The sequence below is a fragment of the Aspergillus niger genome (assembly GCF_000002855.4).
Source record: "Aspergillus niger supercontig An01".
Classification (NCBI taxonomy): Eukaryota; Fungi; Ascomycota; class Eurotiomycetes; order Eurotiales; family Aspergillaceae; genus Aspergillus; species Aspergillus niger.
The window spans coordinates 2,846,924-2,864,692 of record NT_166518.1 but is presented as its reverse complement, the minus strand read 5'-3'; the positions used below and the strand labels follow the sequence as shown (position 1 = coordinate 2,864,692).

General features: G+C 51.1%; 7 protein-coding genes and 1 non-coding gene across 8 annotated transcripts; 3 read left to right on the top strand and 5 right to left on the bottom strand.

Annotated features, from left to right (window-relative positions):
* Positions 1-1,491: 1,491 nt before the first annotated feature.
* Positions 1,492-4,925, top strand: lacA+ (beta-galactosidase lacA-Aspergillus niger; the record flags this gene model as incomplete). The annotated part of the gene is made up of 9 exons (XM_001389585.3): positions 1,492-1,626; positions 1,682-1,758; positions 1,826-2,128; positions 2,181-2,447; positions 2,495-2,510; positions 2,558-2,653; positions 2,703-2,837; positions 2,884-3,550; positions 3,598-4,925. The coding sequence occupies 9 exons, from the start codon at positions 1,492-1,494 to the stop codon at positions 4,923-4,925; spliced, it is 3,024 nt and encodes a 1,007-aa protein (XP_001389622.1).
* A 267-nt stretch (positions 4,926-5,192) lies between these two features.
* Positions 5,193-5,263, bottom strand: tRNA-Gly (GCC). The gene has a single exon. It is a non-coding gene; the product is annotated as a tRNA-Gly (tRNA).
* A 384-nt stretch (positions 5,264-5,647) lies between these two features.
* On the bottom strand, positions 5,648-7,219 carry An01g12130 (uncharacterized protein; the record flags this gene model as incomplete). Its single annotated transcript, XM_001389584.3, has 1 exon — positions 5,648-7,219. The coding sequence occupies one exon, from the start codon at positions 7,217-7,219 to the stop codon at positions 5,648-5,650; it is 1,572 nt and encodes a 523-aa protein (XP_001389621.3).
* A 174-nt stretch (positions 7,220-7,393) lies between these two features.
* On the top strand, positions 7,394-9,725 carry An01g12120 (uncharacterized protein; the record flags this gene model as incomplete). The annotated part of the gene is made up of 3 exons (XM_001389583.3): positions 7,394-7,622; positions 7,686-8,080; positions 8,130-9,725. 3 exons carry the CDS (start codon positions 7,394-7,396, stop codon positions 9,723-9,725), a joined length of 2,220 nt encoding a protein of 739 aa, XP_001389620.3.
* A 348-nt stretch (positions 9,726-10,073) lies between these two features.
* An01g12110 (uncharacterized protein) lies at positions 10,074-11,368 on the top strand (the record flags this gene model as incomplete). The annotated part of the gene is made up of 5 exons (XM_059744531.1): positions 10,074-10,299; positions 10,371-10,393; positions 10,433-11,178; positions 11,230-11,252; positions 11,364-11,368. 5 exons carry the CDS (start codon positions 10,074-10,076, stop codon positions 11,366-11,368), a joined length of 1,023 nt encoding a protein of 340 aa, XP_059603356.1.
* Positions 11,369-11,884: 516 nt separating this feature from the next.
* On the bottom strand, positions 11,885-14,233 carry An01g12100 (uncharacterized protein; the record flags this gene model as incomplete). The annotated part of the gene is made up of 2 exons (XM_001389581.3): positions 11,885-13,723; positions 13,820-14,233. The coding sequence occupies 2 exons, from the start codon at positions 14,231-14,233 to the stop codon at positions 11,885-11,887; spliced, it is 2,253 nt and encodes a 750-aa protein (XP_001389618.3).
* A 234-nt stretch (positions 14,234-14,467) lies between these two features.
* On the bottom strand, positions 14,468-15,664 carry An01g12090 (uncharacterized protein; the record flags this gene model as incomplete). The annotated part of the gene is made up of 2 exons (XM_059744517.1): positions 14,468-14,641; positions 14,681-15,664. 2 exons carry the CDS (start codon positions 15,662-15,664, stop codon positions 14,468-14,470), a joined length of 1,158 nt encoding a protein of 385 aa, XP_059603355.1.
* A 1,141-nt stretch (positions 15,665-16,805) lies between these two features.
* An01g12080 (hypothetical protein) lies at positions 16,806-17,717 on the bottom strand (the record flags this gene model as incomplete). The annotated part of the gene is made up of 4 exons (XM_059744510.1): positions 16,806-17,078; positions 17,321-17,363; positions 17,394-17,439; positions 17,522-17,717. The coding sequence occupies 4 exons, from the start codon at positions 17,715-17,717 to the stop codon at positions 16,806-16,808; spliced, it is 558 nt and encodes a 185-aa protein (XP_059603354.1).
* Between the last annotated feature and the right edge of the window lie 52 nt (positions 17,718-17,769).

The following is a 17,769-nucleotide window of genomic DNA, read 5'->3' as shown; positions in this document are numbered from 1 at the left end:
AAGGCTAAAAGATTCATGCTTCGTAGAGCATCACGCTTGAAGATTGGATGGAACTGTAGTAGAATCTGGCTTAGAAATCTAGGGGTTAAGGCATCGCGATGGCATGTAGAATGGCCTTGCAGTCATTTGCTGCTTGACAGGCAGTACTATGGCATTGGCCCGAGACTGAGTTTCTATTAGGAGAATGAGCCGCCTGGAGCCTCTCACCTGGTGAACCAATATCCGCTTGACTAGGCCACAATCCAACTCTCAAGTCATCCGGTGGCTGCTGTGGAATTTTATTGTTTGCGGAGCTCAGACAGTTGTAGAGGTCGGTATATCCAGGAAGCAAGCCAATTAACCGGAAGTTTGAAAGGACGAGCACATAGTCCTCAAAGATGGGGCTCATTTAGTAGGCCGAACATTCCTCTTGTTTGGAGCGACTCCGGGCGATAGTCGGAGATATTTACGCAGACACGCAAAAGCATGCATCGCTGGTTGGTCTGGACTGCCGGGTAAATTTAATTAGGTTCAGACAGGTAGAAAGTCTGTTGTTTGCTTGAAGTTGCGTGCCTTGCCACTCTACCTTTGGGGTGCGCACGTCCTCGGATGCAGATGTATACGAAAGTTGTTCCTCCAGTCACATCTGGTGGCATGATTCCGGTTGGCAGGCGGCGAAGGATTCCGTCATATAGCTAGTGGGAGGATGACTGACTAGACTTTCAGACAAGTCAGTGACTGCAATACCACGGACAAGAAATCAAGATTTCTCCGGTGGCACCCCGCAGGTCAGCCATCCGGAAGCTTAGGCTGATTGGGCTTCGGCTCCAGGGTCCTCCCGCGGTGGGCACCACGAAAGAGAAAACACACAACTATGGGAAAGCCAGCTGACAGCTGATCGTCAGGAGGGATGGAGCATGTCTTTAAGTGTTCCTGCATGAAGATAGTCACTGTCCCTTGAAAGACCAGCAGATAGAGGAGGGATAGATGGGCAAGTTGCAGACGAGAGGAGGGGAGCGGGAGAGGAGTAAAGAAGCAATTAGCCGGCGCGGGAGAGCCGATGCGGAGAAACTAGGCCAGACTAACCGGATGAGGCGCCGTCCCTGTGGAGGATCGTCATTCCAGTTGCCTGCTTCCCTTCGCAATCTCACTGTGTCCTGCGAGCGTGCTTGGGCATCGTGGCCCTTTTCAGACCCTGTACGCTGCGCTATGTGCAACTAAAACCATGCTAGACACTCGAGACCACCCATTGATCCTGCAGGGCCCACTTCCCCTCCTTCCACGATGATGTCGATGTTGCGAGGACCAGACTCGTGGCTCGGCTAGTATGTCAACAGCTTCGTACATTATTCAGCGTCGGGAGGGACATTGAGGGGGTGGAATGAGACAAATAAAGTGGCTCATCTCCCCGGTGCCGGCTGGCATGATGCTTCCCTGAACTCTCGCGGAATTTGACAATCACTCGTGCCTTCGACCCATTGGCGTTTACGTTCGCCCCGGGTGTGTTGCATCATGAAGCTTTCCTCCGCTTGTGCTATTGCCTTGCTGGCGGCACAGGCTGCTGGGGCGTCCATTAAGCATCGAATCAATGGCTTTACCCTTACGGAGCATTCTGACCCGGCCAAGCGGGAACTGTTGCAGAAATACGTATGTACGTCCATGGATGGCAGCACTTCTAGCAAACTGACATAGTGCCTACTAGGTCACTTGGGATGACAAGTCCCTTTTTATCAATGGCGAAAGGATCATGATCTTCAGTGGCGAATTTCATCCATTCCGGTACTACAGCCCTTCCTTCTTCTATCTATACTGAGGTTGACTCGGGATTTTTTTTTGATTGCTCTAGTCTACCTGTAAAAGAACTTCAGCTTGACATCTTCCAGAAGGTCAAAGCTCTAGGGTTTAACTGTGTGTCTTTCTACGTCGATTGGGCCCTCGTTGAAGGAAAACCGGGGGAATACAGGGCAGACGGCATCTTTGATTTGGAGCCGTTCTTCGACGCGGCTTCGGAAGCAGGTATCTACCTGCTTGCCCGTCCAGGCCCGTACATCAACGCAGAGAGTTCCGGCGGTGGATTTCCGGGGTGGTTGCAGAGAGTCAATGGTACTCTTCGCTCAAGCGACAAGGCTTACCTGGATGCTACAGATAAGTATGGTGAAACTCGCCCGGGAGGCCTATGGCGCCTGCTGACTTTTCCACAGTTACGTCTCTCACGTCGCTGCAACAATTGCCAAGTACCAGATTACCAATGGCGGTCCGATCATCCTGTATCAGCCCGAAAATGAGTACACTAGTGGCTGCTGCGGTGTTGAATTCCCCGATCCAGTGTACATGCAGTATGTTGAAGACCAGGCTCGTAACGCCGGTGTCGTCATTCCATTGATCAATAACGATGCCTCGGCTTCCGGGAACAATGCTCCTGGAACCGGGAAGGGAGCAGTCGATATTTACGGCCATGATAGCTACCCGTAAGTTCAGCATGCCCTTGACTTTGAACACTGGCTGACAATCATAGGCTTGGGTTCGACTGCGTATGTTTATTCTTGAGTCTCGGTGTGCTTGTAGCTAATTTGTCTAGGCGAACCCTACGGTATGGCCCTCGGGTGACCTACCTACCAATTTCCGTACCCTTCATCTTGAGCAAAGCCCGACCACACCATATGCGATAGTCGAGGTCAGTATATACGTACTCTAGTCAGCATTTTGGGGCTAACACCTCGCAGTTCCAAGGCGGTTCGTACGACCCTTGGGGAGGACCGGGATTCGCTGCGTGCTCCGAACTCCTGAACAATGAGTTCGAGAGAGTGTTCTATAAGAACGACTTTAGCTTCCAGATTGCCATTATGAACCTCTACATGGTACGTGCATTGGATTTTTACGCTGGATTGCAGCTAATATGTGTAGATCTTTGGTGGAACTAACTGGGGTAACCTCGGTTATCCTAATGGATACACCTCCTACGACTATGGTTCGGCTGTGACAGAATCTCGCAACATCACCCGCGAGAAATACAGTGAACTCAAGCTACTTGGCAACTTTGCCAAAGTATCTCCGGGCTATTTGACGGCTAGTCCTGGCAATTTGACAACTTCCGGTTACGCTGATACCACAGACCTGACTGTAACGCCTTTGCTCGGAAACAGCACTGGCTCTTTCTTCGTGGTCAGACATTCGGACTACAGCAGCGAAGAGTCAACATCATACAAGCTTCGTCTTCCTACCAGTGCCGGTAGCGTGACTATCCCTCAGCTTGGTGGTACACTCACACTTAATGGACGCGATTCAAAGATACACGTGACCGACTACAATGTCTCTGGAACCAATATCATCTACTCCACGGCCGAGGTCTTTACCTGGAAGAAGTTCGCCGACGGAAAGGTCCTCGTGCTCTACGGAGGTGCTGGTGAGCACCACGAACTTGCCATTTCAACCAAGTCGAATGTCACGGTGATTGAAGGATCCGAGTCTGGCATCTCGTCAAAGCAGACCTCTTCGTCAGTTGTGGTCGGCTGGGATGTGTCGACCACTCGTCGTATCATCCAAGTTGGGGACCTGAAAATTCTCCTTCTTGGTAGGTCCATCCAACTGCCCGAGTTACATCAAGCTGACTAGTAACAGACAGGAACTCTGCCTATAACTACTGGGTGCCTCAACTTGCCACAGACGGCACTTCACCAGGTTTTAGCACCCCAGAGAAGGTCGCATCATCCATCATCGTCAAAGCGGGCTACCTTGTTCGGACTGCGTACCTGAAGGGCAGCGGTCTTTACCTCACCGCAGACTTCAACGCTACCACTTCCGTTGAAGTCATTGGCGTCCCCTCCACTGCTAAGAATCTGTTCATCAATGGAGATAAGACATCGCACACCGTCGACAAGAACGGCATCTGGTCAGCTACAGTCGACTACAATGCCCCTGATATCTCGCTTCCCAGCCTGAAGGACTTGGACTGGAAGTACGTGGACACTCTTCCGGAGATCCAGTCCTCCTACGATGATTCTCTCTGGCCCGCCGCAGACCTCAAGCAGACCAAGAATACGCTTCGTTCTCTGACGACCCCTACCTCTCTGTACTCATCCGATTACGGCTTCCACACCGGATACCTGCTTTACCGCGGACACTTCACCGCCACGGGCAACGAGAGCACCTTTGCTATCGATACGCAAGGTGGATCAGCATTTGGAAGCTCTGTCTGGCTGAACGGAACATACCTCGGTTCCTGGACTGGCCTTTATGCCAACTCCGACTACAATGCCACTTACAATCTGCCTCAGCTCCAGGCAGGCAAGACGTATGTGATCACCGTTGTGATCGACAACATGGGCCTTGAGGAGAACTGGACTGTTGGTGAGGACCTAATGAAGACCCCGCGTGGTATTCTCAACTTCCTGCTTGCCGGACGGCCAAGCAGCGCAATTAGCTGGAAGTTGACCGGAAACCTTGGCGGCGAGGACTACGAAGACAAGGTCCGAGGTCCTCTGAACGAGGGTGGTCTCTACGCTGAGCGCCAAGGATTTCACCAGCCCGAGCCTCCCAGCCAGAACTGGAAGTCTTCCAGCCCTCTGGAGGGTCTCTCTGAGGCAGGCATTGGTTTCTACAGCGCCAGTTTTGACCTTGACCTGCCGAAGGGATGGGATGTCCCACTGTTCCTCAACATCGGTAACAGCACTACGCCATCCCCGTACCGCGTGCAGGTCTACGTCAACGGATATCAGTATGCGAAATACATAAGCAACATCGGACCTCAGACCAGCTTCCCTGTCCCCGAGGGAATCCTGAACTATCGCGGAACGAACTGGTTGGCGGTGACCCTGTGGGCTCTCGACTCTGCCGGCGGCAAGTTGGAAAGCTTGGAGTTGAGTTACACCACTCCAGTGCTGACTGCCCTTGGGGAGGTCGAGTCGGTTGACCAGCCCAAGTACAAGAAGCGGAAGGGTGCATACTAGGTTCTGTAAATAGCACATTCTATCTAGTTCGGTTTTATCATAGGTTAGCCACATAGCCTCTCGTCGGCTTGGTCAAATGTCCGGAGGAGCTTAGAAGTTAATCATATTGAGATGCTACATGAAATGACAATTTCTGAGTAACACTGAGGTGTGGCCGAAAAGAAAGTAGTCTCAACAGCCCGAGCAGCATTGGGATATTAATTGTGAAATTATGGGGCGGGTAGGAATATAAGAAAAAAAAAAAAGAGAGAAAAGAAAAAAGGAAAGTGCATCATCCGTGAATCGAACACGGGCCTCATCGATGGCAACGATGAATTCTACCACTAGACCAATGATGCTAGTTGATATGAAGAGTTTCATAATTTTGCTTTATCAACCAAGCTAACTTCATTGATGCCTGCATGAGCAAGACACAGACGAAATATCTCATTCATAGCGCATGATTGTGTTGTTGACAAACCCAGTCTTCGTCGCAGGCCAAATCTTGGCATGCAGCCCGTAATTGTCAAGGGATACACAACTATTGACATATGTTTTTCGTTTGGCTTTGCTGATATGTCGATAAATTGTTCATTGTCATCGAAATATATATGTTCACTGCGACACTTTGTCGATACTGGTAGTACTAGTACTACACTGTGATCCATACTAACGTGGAATATGGTAGAACTACACGGCAGCAGCCGCCTGAAGGGAGCTTGAACATGAGATAAAAAATGCATTTATGAGCAACACAACCCCCTAAACTCTTCATCCTGATCCAAATAAGCCCACAACGGCCCACTCAATGTGTAGTTCACATAAACAGCACAGGGGCCTTTACTCGATGCACTTGTGTCTATGGCCCGGTATAACTGCTCTTCAGAAGCCATAACCATAGCCAAGCCATCCACCCGGGAGACATCCGTGAACGGTCGAGAAACAGTGATCGGCGGGATGGCATTTCCATGTTGATCGACATCAAAGTCGGTTCCTACGTACATGTCAAATTTGGACCACTGGGACGTGGTAAAGCTGCCGTCAAAATCGAAGTTCATCCTGATTCGACTCGTGTCTGGCTGCAATGCGAGCCATTGTGTATTCAGTTTCATTTGCTCGGGTGTTATACCATGTGACATGTCATGGAAGGCCTTTGCTATCTTCCAGAGGGGGCCGTAGGCCAGTGTCTCGGGCTGGAGGTACATGTATGCGCCGTATATGGAGTTAGGGAAATATCGAGGGGGGAGGTTGAGACGGGTTGGTCCACGCATGTTGATGGATGAGAAGATCCCGGTAGAGAGCTGGTCGAATGCCGCGGAATCTGGTATTCCTTGTGATGTGAGATGACGGAGCCGGGCGCGATAGGTGAGTTGATATAGGTAGGCGACTAGGGCGTCATTGGTTGATACCCAGTCCTGCCAATTGGGATCTGTTGCTCGCAATTTGAGTTCCTGGAGCTTCTGGCTGGAGAATCGTAGCACGCGGCCGAGGACTGGGGGTGAGACTGGTTTGTCCGTTGAAGTGAGGGTCTCAGTATTCGACTTTGTGCCGGAATTTTTGACTAGGTAATATGCTGATGGGTTGTACTTGAGTGCAGCTTGGCGCTCTTCCGATGTCATGGAGTCCGAATCTCGAAGGTAGGAGCGGATTTCTGGTGCTGAAGAAAGGAGTGGTATCCCTGCATCCTTCTCACATCCTTCTGCAGGCCTGAGAGCACGGTACAGCTGAGCCAGATCGCGAACAAATTGGAAAAACCCACAGGCATCACAGACAATATGATGTATACGGAAACCCAGGGCGACACTTCCACAGGCGAAGCGAGTGTGCTGTATGGCCAAGATCGGATCTCGACATACCCCCTCTATTGTTGAGTCGAAGGGCGGCAGTAGAGCATTGCCAGAATCCGGCAAATCAGTCAGAAGGATACGGCTTGATTTGCTCTCGATATCATCTAGTCGTAGGCTACAGTGTGCCTCGAGAAGCTCTGCTCCCCTACCAAGATTAACGATCTCGGGGCGATGGCTCTTGGGATCGAAGTGCAAACGGCCTGTTAAATGTGGGTAGTAATCCAACACAAGGGCCAGCGCTCTTCGAAGGCGCCGAACTTCAAGCAGAGAAATATGATCTCTGTTCGCATCTGATATGGGCTTCTTGTAAACAAAGACAGCATCCACAGGCACAAAAGGGAGAACCATATGATCTAGGGGTCCTAGTTTAACTGGAGACTCCAGTGCGGAAATAGCTGTTTTACTTGCACATTGCAGTGGATATCGTGCAATGACTGTGACTTGGTCTGCAGATATAGTCGTTGACATGACTGGGGTTTGGCTCTAAGCTTAAAACAACGTGGTTTGGGTTGGGCTTTCATAGAACGAATGAAAATTTATCAGCAGCAAACTGACCCTTGAAAGCAGAATAGATCAATTTATACGGAAAACAGAAGTATAGTGGCCAATAAGCACTGACTTGTACTGTAGAGACACTAGAATATGCATGCATCGATAGTTGAGTCAGTTCATGGTTCGGACGAAAGAGGCTCGGACGGACTTCCTCGCCACGCTTTCTCCAGCCGCAAATCCGACCGAACTTTACTCCGACCTCATCTTCGTCCGAACAGAGTGGGTCAGTCCAACCAGCCGTTGAAGCTCTGCATAGTCAAAGCGCCCCTGATGATTCAGAATCGGCAAATGAGAAAAGGGACGCGCAGCTGTACTGCATGTGAGTATTGAATATTTCTCCGCTTGTCGCTGTGCCTCTGACATTGACCCTGGCGGGCTGCAGGTCGTCGCCGGAAAGTTCGCTGCATCTTTCCGTCCGAAGAATCTGACGTGTGCTCCAATTGTGCCAGGCGAGGGTCTATATGTGTTCCGCAAGGTGTATCACTAGATTTGGGCCCTGGATTTGATGATAGAGCACGTCTACGTCGCCGAGCCAAGTCGCGACACCTAAATAACCAGTCCGTGCCGCAAGCCACACCCGACGGGGAGACCATCAGTGGCTCGGACCGGTTCAGTGACGTCCTGGGGGCTCTGAAAAATCTAGAGAAAAAGGTCCATGTATCACTAGGATTGAGTCGTAACCATGCTCCAGCCCGAGGTGTCGTTGGGACATCACGTGAGGTCGACTCAATACAGAGTGATCGTGCCCCGATCATGAAGCTTTTGAACCATGAATTGGTAGGATGAATCAGCATACTGCGACTGGAATGTTTGCTGAGATAAACAGATCGGTCGAGTTTCCGAGCCTGAGCAAGAGGCATCTCAACAAGTACCAAGTCAAGAATCTAAGCGCAACAAAACCCGCCTCTCCAACCTGCCCACTGAACATGCTGAAGCGCTCAAAGGCCTACTTGAGGCATTACCAACAGAGCCAGAGATGAGCAGAATATTCCAGACTAAAAGTGACTGGTGGAACTCCTGGCGCGAATCCTTCGGGCTAAGCTGGGGCGATGAAGACGATTTCAGCCTTGAGGCGTTCGCTATTCGGACTTTCCAGACCGGTCATCCCGCTCTAGTCGGAAGCCTCCTACTCTGCTTTGCTCTCAGCACGGGCGATTTTGCAAGATACCTTCCTCCAGTAGAACATTGGATCCTGAATAACGATGAAGTTGCTAGCAGTACATATGGCCTGCAGTGCTTGATAGGCCTAGGACTCTGCTTCATGAGCTCCTTACAACCTCGTCGTGCCTGGGCTACATATCGTAAGGCTAATACGCTTTTGCAACTTGCAGGAATCCATCGGACTCACCGGAAGTCCAAGAGTCTGAATACAATTTTCTGGCAGTTGTTTTCGGCCGACCGATGGGTTAGTCTGCTGATTGGACTGCCATATTCAGTGCCCGAAAATCTCTGTGATCTTTATATTCCTCCACCAGATGAGGAGTTGTTCGTCAACTTTCACTACCGACACCTATCTATTTTGACTGGCCGGGTCATTGATTGTCTGCAGTCTGAGAAAAGCCCTACTTTATCCATGGTTACGGGAGTTGATGAGCAAATCGACGAAATTACGGCACATTTACCAGTCGGATATCTGGATCTGGGGCAGATTAGACTATGTCGAGATGCCAAAGAGAGACATACTCGGGCCTTCCGCCTGGCTCACGTTCACAGCCTGAAGGCACAACTATACATGCCGTTATTCTTGCAGGGGTCCCATGACGATAGGCAAGAGTATAGTCGGATGGCTTGTGTGAGGAGCGCAAGGACTCTTCTAGAAGCGTACCTTCTCCTGCATGAGAGTGACCCTGCTGCGGCACGCTCAGATAATAGCATCAAACAGTCGGCACCGAGTGCGCTGACAGCAGCGGTGATTGTCTTCCTGAATATGCTCGGCTATGGGAGGAATACTGCCGCAGATGCAGTACAAGAGAGAGCTACCAATAAAAATCATGATGATGGGTTGATCAAACGGATCCTGATCGCGCTGGACAGCTGGTCGGAGAATCAACCAGGTTCATTGTCTGGCCAGTGCCATGCTACACTCAAAAACCTCGTGGAAAGCAGTCAAGAATTGCACAAAGGAGAGCGTCGCGAGATTGTCGTGCCGTACTTTGGCAGGGTGACTGTCGACCGCGGAGAGGGCGCTTCGCAGCCTGCCGATTCTAGGCTAGATACTTCACGTGGAGCAGCCCCTATGTTGGAATCGAATGTCGATAACGTCGCTACTTGGTCTGCCCTGTCCGATGATATTTTCCTTTCGTATTCCGGTCCATGGACAGCGCAAGACGATTATGCAGGGGGGCTTTTAGACAATACCGATGCAGCAGCAGCAGCTTTCGATTGGATAACTGGGCCTGAGTACGGCTTTAGCCTATGCTAAATAACTCGGAGAGATTTTCCACTGCTAACCCGGAGACTTTCCCGGTTATATACTTCATTCCTCCGTTGCCTTAATAATACTCTGCATATATCCAGAATTGGCTGCTGTGATTGGCTATCATGTGTGGACACAGCCGAATATGCATAAAACCGCTAGTGCTTGGGTGATGATTATTTGATGATTTGTAAGTTATGAAGTCATGTACCAGTTACCAACTAGTTTAACTCTCACTTGCCCCACACCGATCCAGTTAGCGTTTATTTAAGACATCAACTTCACCAGGGTCCGCAGGGTATCCAAGGACGATCCTGACGAACTGCCTCGCCGAACTTCTCACTCATCGTCGATATGCCCACCAAGGTTTTCATCACCGGCGTGACCGGCTACATCGGCGGAGACGCCTTCTATTATCTGTCGCAACACCACCCCAACTTCGAATATTCTGCGCTAATTCGCTCGGAGGAAAAAGCGAAACGTGTCCGCGAGGCATATCCTAATGTCCGTACTGTTATTGGTAGTCTAGACGATTCGGAGGTTCTTGCGAAACAAGCCGCTTGGGCAGATATTGTACTTCGTATGCCTCCTGCTTCCATCTCCTTGAATTTCTTCATGTATAAGTACAAGTGAAATATACTAACAAAACAGATACTGCCGACGCCTCCGACCATGTTGGCGCAGCCAATGCCATTGCCAAGGGAATGATCGAGGGCCATTCCGCCGAAAGACCGGGCTACTGGCTCCACACCGGCGGCACCGGTATCTTGACATACTTCGACTCCGAAGTGAAGAAAGTCCACGGCGAGCACGACGAGAAAGAATTCAATGACGACAAGGGGGTAGACGAACTGGTCAACCTACCCGCAGCTGCCTTCCACCGCAACATCGATGAAATTGTTCTTAAGACAGGGACTGAGAATGCCGACAAAGTGAAAACAGTCATTGTTTGTCCACCCACGATCTACGGAAAAGGAAGAGGACCTGTTTCATCTCGCGGTAGACAGGCCTATGAGCTTGCCAGCTTCATCTTGAAGCAGCACTACACTCCTCAAATCGGCAAGGGCCTAGCACGTTGGAATAATGTGCACGTTTATGATCTGAGCACCTTGTTTGGGGCTCTTGTTGATGCGGCACTTGAGCCTAGCAAGAAGGATGACAAGGAGATCTGGGGAGAGAAAGGATACTTCCTCTGTGAGAACGGGGAGCATGTCTGGGGCGATTTGGCGAAGTTGATTGGGGAGAAGGCACATGCTCTGGGTTTCTTGAAGGAAAAGCCAGAAGTTAAGGAATTATCACTGGACGAGGCGATCAAATCACCGGCAGGATTCGAGGCCGCGAGTTGGGGCTGGAATTCCCGCGGCAAGGCGCTGAGAGGACGGAGGGTTCTGGGGTGGATGCCACGCGAGAAGAGCCTGGAGGAAGAAGTGCCAGAAATCCTGAAAGCGGAGGCTGCGAGGTTGGGAATCTAAGTATCAGCCTTGAGTTGTACCGAGAACTCTCTAAACAGGGTGGCTATCTCGGATAAACACCGTAAGTAGATGCAAGATAATAGCGAAATCTCTCTTCCGCAAGCTGCACTCTTATATCGCTAATCTATGTCTGCATGTTGTAAAAAGCGATTGATACACTAAGTAAAATTAGGTTAACGATACTTCTCTATCAGAGGAAAGCTTTTGCTAAAATAAGTGATAGATCTCAGTTTCCATTATAATAGCGCCATCATCACCACAAAGGTATCCAGAAGGACGTAGCATTCGCAGTCCTAGTGGGCCGCGAGTTGTGCACGGTGCAGCTCTGCACGCTAACTGAAGGGAGTGCATGAGGAGTAGTTTGTAATATAGATAAGGCCCAATCCTCCTTGCATTACGAGGTCCACATAAGTGGCTTATAGCCGGTCGAGCTTCTGGCTATATAAGGGTTGATATAGCCGAGAGTATTTGTTGTAGAAATGTAGTGCAGGAGGCATATCTGACCTTATAATACTGAGGATAATGATGATTCCAATTAATTAAAATTCATGACGAACGAAGACTACAACCTTTTCAACCGGTATATGGTCAAGGCATGTACACATCACGCTCAATCACAACGTTGATACCCTTCGATTTTATATGTATACATTACATCGTAAATTCCCACACAACAGCAGATATCCAATCCATCTACTCACCAAGCTCAACAACAATATGCCCCACCCCCCTTGAAACACAAGCCAACATCTCCGACCTCTGCTCCGACTCCATCAAAGCCGTACCCCGATGCAGCACCCTCCCACAGCGAACAGAAACCCTACAAGTGCCACAGTTCCCCACCTCACAAGAACTTCCAATCTCGAAGCCAGCATCCCGCAAAATCTCAAGAAGCGACTGCTCAGCGCCGACCTGGAGCCCCTCGGACTTTCTGTTCGGACCAACAACATCCACAGTGAAGGGGTCGCCCCCGGCATCCTCACCATTAAATAACTCGTAATGCACCTCATCAGAAGACATGTCTACACCAGCGGCTGTCTGAATCACGTCATCGATCATGCGCTGTGGCCCACACACATAGACGTGGCTGTTCCAGATGCGATTTCGCAGAATCTTCGCAATGTCGAGGCGTTGGCCCTGGGATTTGTCGTAGATGGTGACGTGGGACTGTAGGGCGATTAGAAGAGGCTGGAAGGCGATGTCGGTGGTGCTCCGCACAGCATAATGTAGGGAATAGTCCTGGTTGGTGTCTTTGAGGCGTTTCATCATGGCGATAAGCGCTGTGATTCCTATGCCGCCCGCGATGAAGATGTGGTGAGATGCCATGTTGTCGATGGTGAGGCCCTGCCGTATCTCGGAGGCCACTAGGATTGTGTCACCTTGTTTGAGTGTTTGGTGGATATAGCTCGATCCGCCGCGGCTGCGTTCGTCTAGGGCCACGCCCAGCGTGAAGCGATCCGTGTCGCCATGGACGATGGAGTAGGCCCGGCGTAGACCAGATGGGAGCTTGAGCCGGGCATGGCTGCCGGGTAGTATAGCACTAGGTGAAGGTGCACTTCGGCGCACTGCCTCCAGCTCCAGCCGCACGATACGAGGTGTCTCCGCGGTATGACTGACGACTCTGAACTGCCTCCATGTCTCAGGTGGACGCTTAGCCGCGGCCTCCTTCTCCTCATGGGCTCTCCAGCGGTCAATAAACACGTCCTTGCACTCATCCCCCAGGACCTCCATGGCAATAAGATGCTGCGTCGCCGCCAAGTCCGTCTTATCGCGGTGGACATAGTGATGCAGCCGAGCGATGGACCATCGCGCATGACTCCGATGAATGACGCGAATCTCCATGCCTTCCTGAATCCAACCCTCCTCAACGACACGATAATACCATCCCGTCTTGGCCTCTTGGTGAGTGAGTGGAGCGAAGTTCTTGATCCCGAAGCGCTGATTCAGCTTGAAGCACGGCTGGCGCGGCAGACTGACCTCTAGGACGCAACCATTGCGGCCGCCGGTGCGCAGGGAACCCGGGGGCCCGATGCGCACCCTGTCGCCGATGCAGACGGTCTGCTCGTTCCAGCCATCGGCGACGAGGTTCTCGCCAAACCCGCCTGGTATGAAGCGCGCGCGGGCCTCGGGAAAGCGATCGGCCCAGTAGGAGTAATGGTCCGCGCAGTACTGGTGAATGGCTTTGTCGATACCGCCGTGGAAGGCCAGATCGTGCTCGTCGTCTTCGAGGCCGGTAGTGGAGACGTATAGTTGGCCGGGACGGGTTTGTTTGTCGATGGCGGAGAGGACGGGGCCGAAGGGGCGGAGCTTGGAGGTGCGGATCTCTTGGAGGGTCGTGGGGGGCGGAATGGGGATGAGGGGTGGTTGTGATGGTGAAGTGAAGTCGATGCGGGTCATTCTTATAATATAATTTCTATAGGTGTTGGAAAAGGAGTCATCGATAATGCATATTTGCTGGGGAATGAGCCTAGGGCTTGCATTTATAGTATGATTCTTTGCATCGGGACCAAATAAGTTACTAGTGATCCGTGGCTGTCGTTCCGGTTCACCCGATTAGGAAGTTGACTGGTGAGGGATCCACTCTTCGAATCCTGATTATTCCATTATATTCCACCCGTATTGGTCAACTGTGACTTGTTGGTGCAGATGAACTAAAGATTGCGGAAGGGCCTGGCTGACCGTGATGACCACGATTAGATAGGTCCATCCGACGCCGATGCCCCCGAGGAAGAACGCTGCGATGATGCTTGCGAAGCTCGCGTACTGGGTACTTAGGCCGGTCATGAGCATGGCGCCGCGACCTGCTACCCTAGGGGCGCAGTGGCGGTCGATGAGGGCAGCGGCTTTCGAAAGCCCGACGGACAGACCAACACGGGCGCTTTCAAAGGACGCCATGGCCCAGTCAGGGGAGATCCCTGATGATCGTGGAAGCTCGGCGTGCAGGGCACTGGCGGCGTACAAGGTGCCCACGGTGAACATGTTGGCGTAGCTGAAGGTGGCGGTTAGCCATGGCAATGGGGTTGATGTAGCTGAGGTTGTCATTGTGTCTTGATATCGATCCCCTGATACTCCTTTCTGATTTGGAGGAAGAATAATTGGTGAGGATAGGGAGACGATGGAATTATGGTTCCGAAGTAGTGGACGAAGGAAGGGAGAATGGTCCCAATTTAGGGCGAAATTGCCTCCCGCCGTTTCAAACCACTTCCTTGTATTTGGAGACACTCCGCACTCCCAGTTCGCTATTATGATACTAAATGAGTCCTAAATTAGTATGACCTACTCCACAAACTGCACTGGCTCTCTACGAGAGCGATTCACCCGCAGATCAAAGACATCCAACCGCTGATACCCGCCCACGACATCATGATATTGCTTCCCCTCAACAGTCCTACGCAAATCCAGATTTGCGTACAGAATGCCCTCCTCTAGCTGCAGAAACTCCTGACTTTGCTTCGCTCCCGTCTCCTTATCGACCGTCCAGCCGGGCACCGGCGCGCCCGTAGGATCCAAGAACATACTGACCCCACGCGGTGACGCCTCCAGGGCACGACGCAAGCGGCCCGGCTCGCGCGCCCCATCCAGCAAGGTCTCAATAGCCGTCTGATCCAAGACAGCACTGCACATGACACCGAAGCATTTGGCCTCGAAGCAGTGTGCTGCGGCGCGTAGCCGGTTCGCGAGCACATTGTCGTAGTTCCGATCTCCCTCCTCATCATCATCTTCCCCAGCCAGCACGCGCGTCGGCCACACGCATGGCCAACTCGAGATATGGATCTGCTGGCGCTGACACATCAGCGCATACCGGGCTAGCGGATTGGTATTCTCGCCGCAGATAAGGGCTCCAATGCGCCCGGCTGAGGTATCCGCCACGCGCAGACCGTGCCCGTCGCCGGGACTCCAGGTGAGTTTCTCGAAGAAGGTGGGCACGAGCTTGCGGTGGTGGACGAGGATGTCGCCGTTGATGTTGATGATTAGATTGGTATTGTATAGGCAGGCTGTGCTGGCGGGTGCGCGCTCCGAGATGCCGATACTCACAGCGGTTTGGGTCTCGCGTGCTGCGGCACACAGCGCGGCTACTTCTTCCCCTGTTTGGCCGTCGAGGTCCTTCACGGTGATGGATTCGGCCACCATGCGCTCGAAGAAGGCGTGGTTGTCTGTTGGGGCGCGCAGGGCACTCCAGAGGGGGAAGCCTGCGATGTAGGATTCCGGGAAGACGACTAGTTGTGCCCCGTGGCGGGCGGCTTCGTGGATGAGCGAGATGGCTTTTTGGGTGGTTTCCTTGGCTGAGAGGAAGTGGGGTGCGACGTGGCAGGCTGCTACGCAGGTGATGGGATGCTGCTGCTGATCTGTTGCTTCCATTGTGCTTGTTATAGCTGGAGGGACGGGGGATAGTTGTGTAGGGTTGGGAAGATGGAAGATTGTAAGATAATGGAATCTCGTAGTTGAATGAGATGATGTCCTATGCGGAGGCATTGCGCACCTTATATAAGTTCAAGAAGTTTCACTAAGACATGACCAGGGTACGAAACTAGTAACTAGTATGCCGGTCTTCCGATGTTCGGCCAGACGGTAAATCCGCCCACTGGGGATATTGAAGCTGATAAGCCGCGCCCCAATCACAAACCACAATTCCCAGTACCTTCCAGTTCAAATATGTATAAAACTACGCTTTTTCACAGCAAACCTTCTCATCCTACTCATCCCCCCTTACATTCGACTCCGGGTGAATCGCGACTACTACAGTACGATCGAAGACTGCCACCAAATGCAGCCCTTCATGCATATACCCGTCTATATAGCCGGACTGAGCTTGCATGCACCCTTTGATCGGGATTCCTCATGTTATCTTAATAACCAACTCAGTTTGTAAAAACTTTTACGATCGGGGGTTCACAGTTGTGTCGCTTGTGAGCAACCTTCCTGGCATGCCCCCAACGCAGCAATCTACGAGAAAGCCGGCAAGTTATGTAGGCGATGCAATCAGAAGCGTATAAAGTGCCCAATAAAAACTGCATTCAACGTTATAATGGCCATTGTACTCGCGCTGAGACCAGGCGGTGCTCATACACCCGGACTGCGTCTTCGGTCGTCTCCAGAGGCTTGAATGTCTACCCCAACAGTGAGTAGCGGCCCCCTATCTTACTTAACATGCAACTACCGCAGCCGTGCCACACCCTGCGTTTGAAGACACCACTCACCGCATCAACCAATGTCATTTGGGGATCATTCTCTTCTCCCGATGGCGCAAAAGTCACAGACTCTCTGTTCCAGCAGCTATCTGCCGGATCCGATGACACCGCTACATGCTGTGGAGATATTTCGTGGTCTGCCATGTTCGATCACTTCCCGAAATAACCACGAGGACGGCATTTACATCCCACCTGAGGACCTGGAACGTAACAAAGAGGTGTTTAAATGTTCCGACGAAGCCCACCTGGGCACTCTCCTGAATGTCTTCATAAAACGCGTATAACCCCGCTTATCTATTCGTGAAATCATCAAGAGCTTCTTCAGCAGCATGCAAATGGAATCATCCTATTATTCTTGAACATTCTTTTTGCTTCATCGCGACCAACCCCTGTGTAAAATCTGTATTGCAGACCGCAGACTCCGCTCAATCTTTTATACATTGATAGAAGTCCTCTTCAATCCCGGTGAAGATATCAGCAAGATTGTCATTCTCCAAAGTGCTATTATGATGTCGTTTCTGGGAGTGGGCCCAGCCAACTACTGGAACATCTATTTCTGAATTAGCACTGCTGTAACGATAACAAAAACAGTTGACATCTATAGGTCGATGGCGGCGACCAACATACAACCGCAGGTTAGCGGCCCCGACGGAGTCGGGGTGCACTCTGCAATAGCACGTGGGGTGTCTTATAAACAACTAAAGAATTTCAACAGTAGTCAAGGTGATAAAAGCATATTATGTATTAAGCTATAGTTGCCTCTGCATTCGCATATAAGTGCAGGGAAAAACCCCTCTGGTTGAGGAGCAAAAACCTGTACTGAGGCTTGCAAAGATTACAAAAACCATAATCAAACTTAGACAGGTCATAAATATGAAGGCCACTTGCCAGCTTGCTCCCCAGGGCTGGTCAAAGCATTTCTTTGGCTTCTGTAACACACTTTCAGTGTTTTAAGTTTTAGTCTCTCCTGAAGGATGCGCCAACTAGCTACTAAGTTCAACGAAAGTACATACCTTTGACTATCAATAGATTTGTGTCCACGATCCAATGCCGTGTGTGCTGAAATTTTGGTCAACGGGCATGGGCAGCTGGCCTGCGATTTTAGGAGTGTTATCAAAAGCGGTTTCAAAATCTGTACTACCAATGTGGCCCTCGAAACTATGTGTACCCGTGAGTTGTTCTGTAGTATCGTAATTCAATTTTGCTGACGCGGTGCCGAAATTTGGAAGCGCTGGATTGAGGGTCAAAGAGCACTGAGAGTCATAACCATCGACATCAAATACTGCATCTGCTCGATTTGGAGCAACCCATCTGAAAATTCCATAAGATGTGGGCATAGTGACTGCACCAAATAGTCTTGTAGGTGGAAAAAGAGCTCAAGTCTTGACT